This window comes from Seriola aureovittata, chromosome 6, assembly GCF_021018895.1.
Source record: "Seriola aureovittata isolate HTS-2021-v1 ecotype China chromosome 6, ASM2101889v1, whole genome shotgun sequence".
NCBI lineage: Eukaryota > Metazoa > Chordata > Actinopteri > Carangiformes > Carangidae > Seriola > Seriola aureovittata.
This window is the reverse complement of record NC_079369.1, coordinates 12345865-12361292: the sequence shown is the minus strand read 5'-3', so window position 1 is coordinate 12361292 and position 15428 is coordinate 12345865. Positions and strand designations below refer to the sequence as shown.

At 38.8% G+C, this 15428-nt stretch overlaps 1 protein-coding gene across 2 annotated transcripts; it reads left to right on the top strand.

The window, feature by feature from the left end:
- Window positions 1-67: 67 nt before the first annotated feature.
- On the top strand, window positions 68-10894 carry matk (megakaryocyte-associated tyrosine kinase). Of its 2 annotated transcripts, none has more exons than XM_056379492.1 (13): window positions 68-294; window positions 504-536; window positions 1479-1592; window positions 1744-1859; window positions 2202-2421; window positions 4171-4264; window positions 4474-4539; window positions 4715-4814; window positions 4992-5076; window positions 5612-5685; window positions 5917-6022; window positions 6584-6670; window positions 7697-10894. In XM_056379492.1, the coding sequence occupies exons 2-13, from the start codon at window positions 528-530 to the stop codon at window positions 7922-7924; spliced, it is 1299 nt and encodes a 432-aa protein (XP_056235467.1). In that variant the 5' UTR covers window positions 68-294; window positions 504-527; the 3' UTR covers window positions 7925-10894. The 2 variants fall into 2 exon arrangements, with proteins under 2 accessions (XP_056235467.1, XP_056235466.1); XM_056379491.1 differs by having other exon boundaries at window positions 5827-6022.
- The last annotated feature ends 4534 nt before the right edge of the window (window positions 10895-15428 follow it).

The following is a 15428-nucleotide window of genomic DNA, read 5'->3' as shown; positions in this document are numbered from 1 at the left end:
TTGCGCCACCTCATTAAATAGGAACTACATTATCCTAAATTTTGAGGAAGTGGTTCGACAGGCTGACTCCGCGCTCGCTCCGCAACAGCAGCGGTCCACATATCTGAGATGTGAATTGGTGCTGACTCGTTATTACGCAGAAATTTACCAACAGATGTCGGAGCTGAATGAGACCAAGAGAAACTGCAGCTGCTGAGGACTTGAAATTGGTCGTGGCGGTGCTTTCTTCCAGTTTACTGCCCCAGCAGCAGCTGTCCCGAGGAGAAGAGGCTGTCAGCGTCTGTCCGCGGGGAGGTAGGTACTGAAACATTCATGTCGACAAGAAACCGGACGAAACGAGCTGTCGAGGCGTTTTTCTTCTGCCTCTTACTTTTAGGAGCAGCAGGCCACGATGCTGTCACTACCTGTCTACTCACAAATACATCTTTCCACTATTGTTGTTTTCCTCGACAGTATAATACACAAACACTTATGTTATTCAGATACAGTTTTCTCTTTGACAGGTGCTCGACCCTCCAGCCCTATTCATGACAAAGGTATGTACTGCAAAGACCAGCAGCTGTTTACTGCTGATACGGTAGTTCACGTTGAGTATAGAATAATGTAAGGGCCTGGACCAAGCCCCCATGATCTCTGAGTTACTGTGGTTAAACTGTTAAATATTTAGAGATTAAAAAGTGTTTATCTAGATTAACATGAATGTGGAAAAAAAAAGAAGAAAAAAAAGTCTGAGCTAAAGTGAAGTTTGTCAATACAGCCAGATGAATAATGTTGTTAGAATCAAATTTGATAGATTGAGATCAGTCTGTTTAACTGTCTGAACAGCAACAGTGAGATTAAATTTATTTGCAATTTATTCCATGTGCATTGGGCACAGAAAGGGAACTCAGTGGTTCCGTAAATTCTCATAGATCTCTTGATCTATTAGGTATTCAAGACCATATAAACACTGTCACTGGTTAAAAAGGATAAATATAATAGTATAAGGCAAAGAGTCACACAAATCTTCATGGAGAGAATTACGCAGTTTGATTGGAACTCTGGGTAAAATAGAGAGAGTTTGTGTAGTTGGTACATCTCCAATGTTTTAATTCAAATTTAATGCAAAGGTTGCATAACCAAGAGTTTTTAGTCAGTGAAGGAGAACATGGAAATAGCAGCAACAATAAAGTTATTAGTAATGAATTATTTATGAGTTCATGTTTTTATATTTGCTTGGGTTTAAATTAAGCAATTCTTTGAAGGTAGGCTTGTCTAATCAACAATGGCAATTAAACTTAACACAGCAAACTAAAATTACCAGGCTCTGCTCCGTACATTTACTATAAATAATACCAAATGATATTGCTCTTCAAGAAATTATTAGGTAATAACAGACCCATAACACAAAGTTAAAAGTCTGACTCCATTATTTCAGACAGTCCCAGAGATAGTGTAGAGTTGATGTCTATGTCATTATTCTCTCTCTGCCTCTGCAGATGAACTGGGCTGCAGGTACGCAGTGCGTAGCAAAGGGAGACCACAGAAAACCCAAACCTGGAGAACTGGCGTACCACAAAGGAGACATCCTCACTATTGTTGACATGAACACAGTACTGTCATGTTTTAATCAAGCCATGTTAATTGTTTAGTAGAAGAGAAGTGATTGCTCTCTTAAAACAAAGCACATTTCATGCGCACTACTAAATGTTCCTCTTCCTCCTCTCACCATATGACACGAGACCTTTGACTGCTCTTTTGCAGAGGAAGGGATTTTACGAGGCCAGACACAACACCACAGGAGAGGAGGGACTCATCAGCTCCACCAATGTTCGTGAAAGAGAGGCTCTACGTGTCGACCCGAGCCTCAGCCTCATGCCGTACGTCTCCTCTTCCTCTGAATTTTACTCCTCTTAACTTTGAGCTGGTCACAGGAAGGCTCGCCTCTGTGTCATTATGGGCTCACGTAAGCATAAATCCATCTTGTGACAACACAGTATGTGCTGATGAGCAAACAAACACTGTCTGAGGTTTAATCACTCTAACTTCCTTTTTTGGAGTGTTTGGCTGCAGCATGTTGGTTAAATCCATGAAGTCACCTCCCGCCTGTTAAAAACTAGGATCTGTGAGATGCTGGGGAGCTTTTTAGGTCCCAAATGAATATTGTATCAGCTTTATTTGCAGAGACAAAGGTTTTTTCACCATGTGCTGTCTTTCATCAGTTGGTTTCACGGGAAGATCTCTGGTCCAGAGGCGGTGGGTAAGCTGCAGCCAGCTGAGGATGGCCTGTTCCTGGTGCGAGAGTCTATCCGCCATCCCGGCGACTATGTCTTGTGCATCAGTGTCTCTGGAGATGTCATCCACTACCGGGTCATTTTTCAGGACAACAAGCTGACCATCGACCACACACAGTATTTCTACAACCTCATTGACATGATAGAGGTAAGAGAAAATGACCTGACTGCTGGATGAAAAAAAACAAAAAAACAGCTGCTGTGTTCACAACTTCTCTGAGGGTCTTTTAAAAAATGCACATATGGCCTGCTGACTAAATGTAGTCTATATTATTCAAAAAGTCAGTGTCATTTAACAGCTTCACCTGCACTTTCTTCACAAAACTTCCCCAACACTTGCAGTGTAAAGAACCTAATTTTATTGTGAGACCAAAGCTGTTTGGCTTGTGGCCTGCGATTGCAGGAGATTCAACCTCCTAAATTTAGTTCAGCTCTTTTTCCTGTATGCTCCTCGGCCAGTTGATTCTGCTCTGGTAGGTCGAAAACAGTAACAACATTCAATACAATTCATCCTGAGGTGGATTCATTTTGTATACCAAATTTCCTGGCAATCCAATCCAGTCCATTCAGTTCTTCTTCAAACGTCAACCTAATGGTGGCGCTAGAGGAAAAGTCAGAGGATCATCAAAGTCATTAGGATTCATCCTCTGAGGGCCATGAATGTCTGCGCACTGCCTCATTTTGAGGGGTCATAAGCCAAAAAAGGTTGGAAACAGCTGCCATAGAAACTGTGATGGCTGCTGTATTTATGTCCGCCTGAAAACCACCAGTATAAATATATATAGCATGTGTCGAACTGAAGCACGGACAGGAAAACTTTTGACGCACAGCACTTTTTTGGTTTATCTGTATTTGGCCTGTGTTTGCGTGAGGGTGTATTTTGAGACAACAGCTCTCTGCAGCATATTTTGCAGCTTATCAGCAAACTACAGATGACCTCAGGTCTGAGTAAGACTAGCTGACTTAGTCCTTTGAGGAAACAGAAGGAGGATAGTCAAGATTAACATTTGGGCTGAATCATGTTACACTGTAACTGCTACTGCCCCAGTGCAGTTTAATTCAGACGCTGCCTTCATGCTTTACTGTGTGGCGGTTATTCCCAGAACTCAGGAAAACTTCAGGATTTAAACCTGAAAATCTTACAACTGAAATTAAATCAGAACCCCGACACAACTGCTCGAGGTGCCACAGAAACCCTCAATATGTGAGATTTAGAGATCAAATGTAGATGAGGACACGTAGCACACAGAGATTCAGACATGTCACTCAGTGCTGTTACATTTTTAAACTTTATAACTGCTCTCTCTCACACTACGTCTGGGTGACCCAGCCAAGGGGTTGTTACAAAACTGGGAAATATTGCTCATCCTGGTGCACTTAAGGCATTTGTTTATTACATAGCTTAGTTTTAACGAGTTCAAACAAACTTTGATTAACTTTATAAATGATGGACACATTGTTTGGCCATCGCCAAGACGCCTGCCCGTTCCTCCAATTGACAGATTAGCCATTGCCACGAGATGAAACCCCATCCGCTGCACCTACTACTATTGTAGTCCTGGTTCATACATTTAAGGTCCCTTTCCTTCCCCTCGAGCAGATGATTTCTAAGGGTATATATTGCTTTGTGTTTTACTGTCACTGGTTTCTAGTAGAGCCACAGCCCTGACCACAGGTGAAATGACTTCCTGAGAACTGAGGAGGTGTTCTTGCAGAGCTCAAGCTGTATTTTCTTTGTACATTTCTTTTGTTTATAAACCTCATGCACGGTATCTGGCAACACATTCTATAAACTGAACCAAGTGTGAACATATCAGACGAAATGATATTCTAGATTTTGAAAAAACTATTATAAATAACTGTATGTTTCATGAATATCTGGTTTTGTGTTTTGCAGTTCTACTCAAAGAACAAAGGCTCTATTGCTACAACTCTTGTGAAACCCAAACAAAAACAAGGAACCAAGTCAGCTGAGTTAGAGCTGTCTAAAAGTAAGTCTGGTGTTAAGATTCGTGCCCTAATAAAAATTATATATAAACAACTGAAAACCATTTTAACAAGATGAGGGATTCTTTATTAAATCATTTAGATGAATCGTGAATCTTTTTTAGTATATCACTTATTAATAGCAGTGAGCATAAAAGCAAGTTAAAAGTGTGCGGCAGCTTTACAGTATTGTCCATGTCTCTGTCCTCTCCAGCTGGATGGCTGCTGGACATCACGAAGCTCACACTGGGAGAGAATATTGGAGAAGGGGAGTTTGGTGGTGAGCTTTCCCCTCTTGTTTTTACCAGCCAATGTTTGTGCCCCACAAGGTGTATAATGAAAAAGATAAAGCAAGCTTAGAGCACACACACATATATATATATATATATATATATATTATATATATATATATATAGATTTGATGGGTAAATGATGTGTGTGGTTCTCAACTGCAGCTGTTTATGAAGGGGACTACATGGGCCAGAGGGTGGCAGTAAAGACCATTAAATGTGACGTCACAGCTCAGGCCTTCCTGCAGGAGACTGCAGTTATGACGTGAGTCTGAAGATTTCATCATTTTGTAACTTCTGTCAAAATCTCCTTAATCATCTGAGGAAGCTTTGTATTAAGTGGTGATAACACCCAAAGTGTTTGCTCAGTGATGACTGAACTCAGTGTTTCCTGCTGTTGCTCTGTACTTATATTAGTTTAATGTTGTTTCACTTCTTCCAGGAAACTCCAGCATAAAAACCTGGTGCGGTTGTTGGGTGTCATTCTTCACAAAGGGCTTCATATTGTCACAGAGCTCATGATTAAGGTACAGTGAGCACATCATTTATCAGAGGTAGATTAAGATAATTATACAATATAAATATAAAACATATACTGTGCTAAGCACAACTGTTCAAAAATACATAACACAAAATAAAACCAAATATAGTAAGTGAAACCCCATAGGCTTGCCCTCTTTGACCAATATTAATCAGATAATATACAGCATTGTGGAGACCCTCTGTCTAAACAGAGAGTTGGATTCATCAGCTGTGAATAAATGTGCCTTTTTTTGGCAAAATCACAGCAGCAGCAGCAGCTGGTTAGAAAACTAAGTTAGTTATGAGGAATTTAGTTCTGGGCAATCAAGTCAAAAAATTCAAACTAAGGTGCAAAGATGGCTATGCAGCTTGTCTGCCTTTCTCTCCTGGTTAATGAAATCTGGCCAAAATCCAGAAGCCTGCTGGGGGCTTGTCCTCATCTATGGTAAGTCTTTAGGTGACATTTTAAAAACCGTGTGTCTAGAACTTAGTTTACTCACTTATAGAACCCTATTAACCTTATTTTATTGTGTGTTGCAGGGAAACCTTGTTAACTTTCTCAGAACAAGGGGACGTTCAGTTGTGAGCTCAGTTCAGCTGCTCCGCTTCGCACTGTGAGTTCAATTCTACTAATGTTCTCCACAGCAAAACATTGTGTACACTGTGGCGAGGGATGGACAGTGTAAAATTGTACAGTGTGTTCTATGAAAGTCAAACGAGAAGTGCTTGTGTGTATTTGCATGTTGATGTTGCAGTGATGTGTGTGAAGGGATGGAGTACCTAGAGTCTAAGAAGCTTGTTCACAGAGACTTGGCAGCTCGTAACATCCTGGTCTCTGACGACAGTGTGGCCAAGGTCAGCGACTTTGGCCTGACCAAGATGGACACCAAGGTGTCAGATAATGTCAAGCTGCCAGTCAAATGGACCGCCCCCGAAGCTCTGCGGAAAGAGGTCAGTTTGAATAACTGCTATGCCGCTTTTCTTTTACCCTGGATTTGTTTTTCTTTTATTGTTCTGTATCTTTACATCCTGCTATACTTCACTGATTAACCGTAATTATTATTTTTCATGGTTATTTCAACTAAATACTCCAGCAGCTGATTTCAACAGCAGTTGATTCTCCTTCTTTGCTGGAAAGTGTGCTAACTATCTTTCATTTAGTGATCATCACTAAATCCTAACAATCCCAAAACAAAGTAACCACCAAAGAAACACTGGGTTTTACACATATGTTTTACTTAATTTAAAAATAAAATGAAACAAAAAAAAGAGTGTTTGTTTAATATTATTCTATTAATGGCTAACAATCATTTATTAATGCCTTGTAATTAATAAGGTAATAAGGGCCGGGTTGTTGTAGGGGCCTGATGCATATTTTCCTCCAGTGTAAGTTTTATTCAGTGCATTAATTCATCAGGATTTCAAAGTTTCCTACTCACTGAGTTTTTGAGTTCCTTTTAGAAAGGGCTACTTAATCTTTCATCATTACATACGTTTGTTTCCATCCTGCAGAAATTCTCCACAAAGTCAGATGTGTGGAGTTATGGTGTTCTTCTATGGGAGATCTTCTCATACGGTCGTCTGCCTTACCCTAAGATGGTATGTAGCACATGCAAATGTTGATGTATGCGTGCGTGCGTGCGTGTGTGTGCTTGTGTCTTTACACAGTCAAATTACTGCACAACCCTTTGTTTTTAGAAACCACAGACCCCCATCTTGTCTGTATTGCTCTCTGTGTGTGTGAATGACAAAGGTTGATGTTGAGAGAAGTCACCCTGTAAGAAATCTACATTTAAGTTCTGACAAATATTTGTCATCTTCCTGACTAACATCCCACCCCAAACCCAACAGGAAGGAGTATCAAGCGTGTTACGTAATTCTGTTAGCATGTCATCTCAGGATACATGTCTTATCACATAGTAGGTGTGTCAGTGGAAAAGCTGCCAAGCCGTAGTGGTCAGTCGTCAGTGGATCAAATTAGTGCGTCTGAGCAGGAACCCACTTCAGGTCACTGTGATCATGGTACTGCGTCAGTGAGGATAGAGGTTTAGCAGAGAGACGGAGCTAACTAAAGTCCCTCTTCTGTTCTTCTGTTAGGATGAAAGGAGGACGCTAGTCTTTTCCAGTGTGGGCAGCAGGATCAGGCAGCATTAATTGAAGGGACAGTTAGAGTAGCGTGTTCTTGATCTCTTTTGCACCTTACATAAAGTGGTGTCCTTTTAAACGTAGATGAATATCTCCTTATTGCATCCTGTTTAACATTAAGGAGGGTTGGTTTATTTGGGTCATGTTTATTTTGACCTCAATTAAACTGTGCACCTGGTAATTTGTTATCTGCTGGCTGAGAGAGCGAACAGAGAGATGATCAAAATTACAAAGAGGCAGAGTATGAGTGTCTGTGTGCACACTTTATTCACCGACATAGTACAGATAAGAGCCTAACATTTTTTATTTGTAATCAAGTTTCAGAGAGTGTTTAAGTGTTTTTTTTTATTATAATACTGCCCGACTAATGAAATTTGTTTAAAATGTTTATTTCACTTACCAATATTTCAAATTTATACCGCAAACTAATGTCACCACACTTTCCACTTCCCCCTTTCCTCGTTGCTCCTGATCATGTAGTCTCTGAAGGAGGTGAAGGAGAGAGTGGAGGGGGGATATCGCATGGAGGCTCCAGAAGACTGTCCTCCTGGTGTTTACTCCCTAATGACGATATGCTGGGAGCAGGAGCCACGCAGAAGACCGGCTTTCCACAAACTGAGGGAGAAACTTGAGCGAGAGATGGGTGAACACAGCTCTAGCCCTGGGTCAGAGCGTCGAGATGGGATCAGGTCTGGATCTGGTTGCTGATCTTGGTCGTAAATCTTGAACTCACAATGAGCGGAGAAGAGTGCCGCCTCTTGGACAGCTTATCCACACATTGTTGCTCCAGGGTTGGTGTGCATTACACAAGACGAACCAGCTGAGTAAATGTTCTCATACACTTAGAGTACGACTGGATTCCTTTAACGCAGCACACAGGATGAGACAATGATTCTGGTCGTCATGTAATATCTCTAAGAAAAGGTTTAATGATTGGAGTCATGAATATACTAACTTTGCTTTAGCAGGTCTGAGCAAAACAAAATGTGAATCAGATCATGGTATGGTCATTTTAATATTGAGACTGAAATATCTCAACAACTGTTGATGGATTGTTATGAAACCTTTATACAGACATTCCTGGTCCCCAGAGGAAAAAGTCCTAATGACTTCAGTGATCTCTTGCCTTTTCTAGTGCCACAAGTGAAATGTCATAACAAGGATTGGATGGATTGCCATGAAATTTGGTACATAAATCCATGTCCTCCCTCACAATTAGGCTGAATAACTTTGGTAAACCCTTTTTTAAATCTTGCACCATCATCTGGTCAAATTTCACTTTGTCCAATTGGTTTAAGAGCCAGTTTGTGCAAAACATTCCCAACAGCCTCATCTGTACTTTCTGTTTAGTGCTAATTATCAAACTAAGATGGTGAATATGGTAAATATTATACCTGCTTAAATCGGCAGGTTGCTGTTGTCATTGTGCACATGTTAGCATGCTGATGTTAGCATTGTAGCTCAAAGCACCACAGTGCCTAAGTACACAGAGCCATTAGCTAGCTGTAGACTCTTTCTTCTACTTGTGAGACATAGTCAAACTTTAAAGGGAAAATCAAAGGATAAAACTGGTGATATTGTACACTTTTCTTATTGTCAACAAATCACCTGAAAGCCTAAACCAATAATGACTTGATCCCTCTAACAAGTTTTGTCTGTGTAACCAAAGCCTGGTATAATTTACTCCTCTGTGCCACAGACTTCCATCATTGTCCAAATTAATTACAAACACACCAGTGAGCCACATTGTTGCACTGGGTGACATGTTCCTTCATTACCGTGAACATGGTCACTGTAGTTAACTGGAGTTGATCTCAAGTACATCGTCCTGCTGTTGTAAATACTCACTCAAGTACAAAATGTGTATTAATCCCTTGATGAAAATAGTCCCCAACAAATGCAATATTTAATCCTGTATGAATGATGAATACAGTAGAGCGTCATAATATTTTTTGAAAGACTGTACATTGATTTTGAATGACGCCACATGTTTGAATGTCAGTTCAGGTCTGATGAGAGCAACTGGGATTTAAAGGCCGTTTATTGCCATGTGAGTATCATACGTGTATGAACAGTGAATACGGGTTATTTGGATGTAATGTCACGGAGAGATGTCAGAAAAAGATGAAACATACTGTATGTAGGAAAGAGGATGGAAAGAGAGAATTGAAGAACAAGGAAAAATGTTTATCCTGGATTTAATCACAGATCAACAAAATCTGCTTGTATCCCGGCGCTAATGCTCAGCAATATGCCATGGACTCAGGGCTTAATATGAAAAATATTTAATGTTATTTCTGGTAAATAATAACTAAAGAATTTTACTTAGGGGTTTAAAAAATGGTTGGCATTTTGCTCGTGTGCAAAGAAGATTGGGAGGATTTGACAGTTCATTTGCTGCAGATACTCTGTATGCCTTTGGTTATTTCTCCTAAAGTGGGGAGCTGTTTTTACTTTTACGAAGGCCAGCAGTCACAACTTTTTTTATAATATTTTTGCCACTCTGTCCTCCACTACTTGGGGCGGACTTTGATTCAATTCATTCAAATTTGATTAAATTCATTCAAATTTAATTTGTTTCGTAAGATTAAATCTAAGGGAAATACGGTATTTATTACTACTTTCTCTTCCCTGTTTATTGGGATTTTGAGATTATAGGAGCGACTTTGTTTCATCCGCTGTCCTCTTCCAGCATCTCTTGGGATCTCTTGCTCTTTTTGCAGGTACAGAATGTTTTTTGCTTTCCTTATCTTGAAAAGAAAAGGTTTTGGACTGCAGTTGTTTATTTTACATACATAGTTATTGTATTTATTACAGGATATGTATCACTCATTTCACAATATGTAATTGTCAGCCTCTTTTTAATAGAAATGCAATGAAATGTAAGACCACTCACCACAAATGAAGCTTTCTTTCTTTGGGATTATTGTCACATCACAAGACCAAACTAAAGATGTGATTTGTTTTAAGCCAAAGTAAGCCCGGTATTTGTCTCTGTCCCAGGAGACAGACCCCAAATAGAGCCTCTATCTCATGTTATACAGTGTGAGTGAGGGTCTGACACGATTTGTTCAATCTGCTGTGTTTTCCCGAAGCTCTCTAATGGGATGAGCAGCAATCTTCTGCACAAGGATTTATAAAGGAACCAAATGTTAAAAAAAAAAAAACAAACGATAATAAAAGATTTGGTGTCATTGATGGGGATGAGTTATACATTATTGGGTGGAGGATTTTTGTCCTTGCTCTTTGTCAGTGTGTGTTTTGGTAGCACTGATGTAGGGATCTAAGGACAAAGCTTTTATCCTGGTACCCATATGTTAATGGGTGAGCTGAGATGTTTTTCTCAGAGTCTAATGCCTTTTCAAGGTATGCTCTTCTACTAATACTTAGTGAAGAGCTAATCTGTCGAAGCATTGGCATAAGAGTGAGCTGTGAGTTGTTGCTTTCAGTTTTTCCTAAAGAGAGAAAACACAGAGGTTGACATTCAGTGCTGTCCATAAGTGGTAGGACAGTGAAAGTGCTGACTTTCAGTTTTAATTTTAGGATATTAACATGTAGGAAATTGGAACAATGTTTATTGTGTGTATATGTTTTACACAATTGTCCCCCAATTATTAGGGGAACAACTGTATTTGGACAATTTAAGATCACATTAAAATCTCTGTCTGTAATATGATACTCTTGCCTTTAAGTAGATTGTGGTCATCTCAGAGGTCTGAGGTCAAGTTAGGTCCAGCTCACTGAGCCAATGTAAGTACATAATATGCTCTTCTTAGAAAACCAGAAAAATCATCTCAGCAGCTGCTCATCCCTCGGGAGCTTCTTTCCTCTGCTTCAGAAATCTACTATGCAGCCAGGTTGTGGCAAAAATTCAAGATAACAAAATGAATAATAATGAGCTAATTAAAGCTGTTCTCTCTGGTTACAAGAGACACGGTAACAATTTTTAGTTACTTTTCCTTTTTTTCACTTTTCCTTTTATACTTCCACTCCACTACATTTCAGAGACAAACATTGTACTTTTTACTTAATTATATCTTTCTTAAATTATGACTTTACATACTAAATATATTATATACTTTCTTAAATATGACACAGATTAAAATACTCAACAGTATAAAAGTAGGTAAAATTACTAAATGACTTAATTAAAATTAGCAGATTTTTCAATTTTACTTTAAAATTTTGAACGCAGAGCTTTCATTTGCAACAGATTTTCACAGGGTGGTATAGCTACTGTTACATAAGTTAGGTAGAAGATAAGAATAATTTTTCCATCCCTGTTAGCCACACTAGTTTAGCCACCCTGGTGTGGTGGTGGTCAGTGAATCCTTTGGTTTGTCGGTCCACCACAGAGGTCTCGAGAGAAATATCTCAATAGCTATTAATTGATGTACATGAAGGTTGGTGTGGGCATTCATGGTTATGCAAGTAGTGTATTTCGAAAACTGTTGAACCATTTCTCTCTTTTCTTTCCATGATCTTACTCATGAAAACCTTAAAGAAGTCAGATTACAAAAAATGCACAAACATTGGTATTTGTGCACATTCACACACTTCTCTTCAAGATATCTGCAATGGCTACTGTTTAGAATGCTAAAGAAATTATTTTTATATTAGTTGACTGGTAATACCACAGAGATCAATAATCCATTCAGGAGTCAACAGGCTCACTGCCTGCTAAAATGCCCTAGGAACTGTGTGAAGTATGTTTAGCCAAGAACATACTGTACAGTACCAAGTAGGTCAGGCTTAACACAGTGCGAATAAGTTTTGGATTGGCCACTTCACAGGCAACAGATCATACTTGTCCATGAGTGGAATTACTGCACCAAAAAAGGGAAAGTAAATGAGGTTTTCACTTTATCATCTCTGTCACAGACTTCAATTATTGCCAGCATTTCAAAATCACATTTTCTCTTATGCATGCCTGTCTTTGTAATGGTCCTAGTCATCATGTAGTAATTGTTCCTGAGGACACAACTCAAATTGAGACAATTTGAATTAAATATGTCAAGAAGAATAAAGTTAACGCTGGGAGGCTAAAATATTTCTGAAACAACTTACATCCTAACGGTGAAGAACAAAACTTTACTAGGGAAAAAATAGTCCACGTTTTTCAAATTTGTTGTCATACAACAACAGCAAATATTTTGCTGCTGACAGTCATTGTAACAGGTATCAGGACAGGATGAACTTAAACATGCTGTCTCTGTGAACAGTGTGAAAGCTTACCCTGCTGGGGGGGCAGCAGTAATTCAATTACAAGAATAAGGTTAAGAGCAGTCTGTCTTTCTCATCTGTCTCAATGTCTGACATTAGAGGTGCTTGCGTGACAAGGGGACTGACTATGGGAAAAAATTTATTTTGACACATTTTTACATTTACTTTTTACTACACATATATTTTCTATTAAATAGATAATAATTCAGATAAAACTGCACACTGTACAACAGACACAGGCCTATATAATAATTTACTGACTGCATACTGTGTAACTGGCCATATAGGTGTAGCAGTAAGGCAATGATACCTCTCACCCCACCCTTACTATGACTGTCCTGATGTACACCTGAGCAGAGGAGTAATGAAGTTGTTTTGGCTTCAGTCTTGAAAGACTACCTGTGATGTCAGAGTACAACTTTGAGCATGACTTCTAAGCCCGTGGCTCTAATAATCCTCAAATGGATCAAAATCCGCTTCTTAAATGTTATCATTCAGTGACTGAAGGTTTACAAATGCCCACAATATGAGGGAGGGAAATAAAAGACACATAGATAACAGAAAACCTACGCTGCAAACAGGAGGTGCGACGTGCGGAAGTCACATTTAGCAAGGACGAAGGGTCTAACAAAAAACACATTATATTAAAGGGAGTGTAGGTTCCACTGTTTTTGGCACAAGTTAAAGTCAAAACTCTTTGCCTCTGTAAAACGGATTTTGACCATTCTTTTTTAATTTGCCTGCAAGTGTAAGGAACGGATCACACAGTGTGTTTATCTCTGTTTCTAAATTTAGCTGATTGGACATGAATTGGAAAGACACACCTGACCATATAAGGTGGAAGATGGAAGAGTGGAGGTAATATTTCTGGCAAAGAGCATAGCACAAGCCGAATTAGTGTATTAGAGTTATTCATGTATTTAATGTATTAATGTTGTTAATGATTTTATTTAGATGTAACTGCCAGCAGTAGTGCACTTGCTACTTATCTGTCAACTGTTTGTTTACATGTCTGTGGAAGAAAGATTGTATGAGACTTTGTGTGTGTGTGTGTGTGTGTGTGTGTGTGTGTGTGTGTGTGTGTGTGTGTGTGTGTGTGTGTGTGTGTGTACACTTTTACATGACAGAGAACTAGTGGATCACATGAGTTCACCTCCCCCTGTCACATAGCCACCTCACGCTTCCCTCCACCTCACCTTTTTTCTCTCCCCCTCTCTCTCTCTCTCCTGCCTCCTCTCTCTGCACCTCCCTCAGTAAGCTGACACTGCGCATTTACACATTAGCTGCTTTTTACCCCTAATAGGATCAGGGGGACTTACATTGTCATCTGATAAAACTAAGCAGCTTGATAACTACACTGCTCCTTCTTAACCAATTTATGCTCAATTAGGATAACAGAGAAACAGTGGAAGGACAAAAACGTATTAACAAAATCATGAGCCGATAAACAAGCACCTTCGACCATCATTACTCTGTCAGATTGTTGACAATGAGAGTCATTTTGTCAACAGACTGGTTGGTGACTGTATTTGTAATGAAGGGCTGTTGAGGCAGAAATAATGTGCTATAATTGTGCTACACTCTGGTTTTCTGTTCTGAAATTTGGATGGTTATTCATTTAAATTATTTAACAAGAAAACCATGTATTTAAATATTTTGTTTGAAGGTGACTTTTACTTTAATTTTATTACATTGAAATTTTAATTTCATTGATATTATAAGAAACTTTTTCCCTTTGTTACAACCAGACTTTATATCCACCACTTGTTGAATAGATAGCCTAAATACCAATAAATATATATCTTACTTGTAGTGCAGAGGCAGTTAACCTTTTCAAAGGTGTAAGTTTTGCTATCACTACATAGCCAATGTTAGCATTAAAAGTTGTTTACTTGTCTAGAAAACATGTTGCAAGTTCAGCATCAAACTTCTTTAACTTTTAACTTTAACTTACGAACTGTCTCCAGCAGTGGAAAGCAACCCTCTTGTTTTGGCACTATATCTATTACTTCTTTTCTTGTACTGAAGTTAGCATGCTAGCCAGCTAGAGGAAGTATCATATGTATGTATATATATATATATATATATAGGATGTATTATAACCTCTTGTCTTGTAAATGCAACAACGGCTGAAGCTCTTGCCAAGACTGGTAAGTAAACAGCTGTTAATGCTAACACTGGCTATGTAGCAATAGCAAAACGTACAAATTGTATCAGGTAAAAGCACTACAGGTAAGCTACTACACTGATTTAGTATTGTACTCCTGTAACATGTTCCATTTATTCTTCTTTCTGGTTAAAACGAGGCACCTTTATAACCCACAGAGCAACATGACTGCTGAGTCAGATAGTTTGGTCAGAGATTTGATTGTGTCAGGCTAGTGGCGGCTAATGTAGCCTTGAGCTGCTGGTGAGGAGTGGGCTACAGATGTCTGGTAAACTCACTTTCTAACTCCACAACAGCAGGTTTTTTTTTTTATACTTGTAGTAGCATCAACAGACGCTGACTCAAGTGACATCACTTCATTTTTTCTTTTTTCATATAGGCTACTGCAGTATGTAATGTAAGCAAATTTAAAACAACAAAGCCTGAACTGTTTTAATTGATAAATTTGCTATTTTCACCTTTTTAAACATCAATAATTGAGTGGTTGCATGTGACACCTTTATTTTCGAGTTTACAGTTAATAGCAGTATCACTTACATTACACTTTTTAAAATCTTTTCCGGTCATTTTGCCATGGTTTAGCAGACACAGATCAAACACAGACAGATCACACACAGAAGTGTCAGAAAATATTTTTTTTAGGACTATATCTCACTTTGTAATGCTTTTTAAAATTTTAGCAAATTATATAAAGTTAAAAACAAAATGCTTTGTTAGATTGTTTAAACCACATGATACATTTCTGTGACACATTGCCCCAAATTAAGAGGTCTTTTATCATTATCAGCTTGTTATATGAAGATAATCTGTATGTTGCACTGC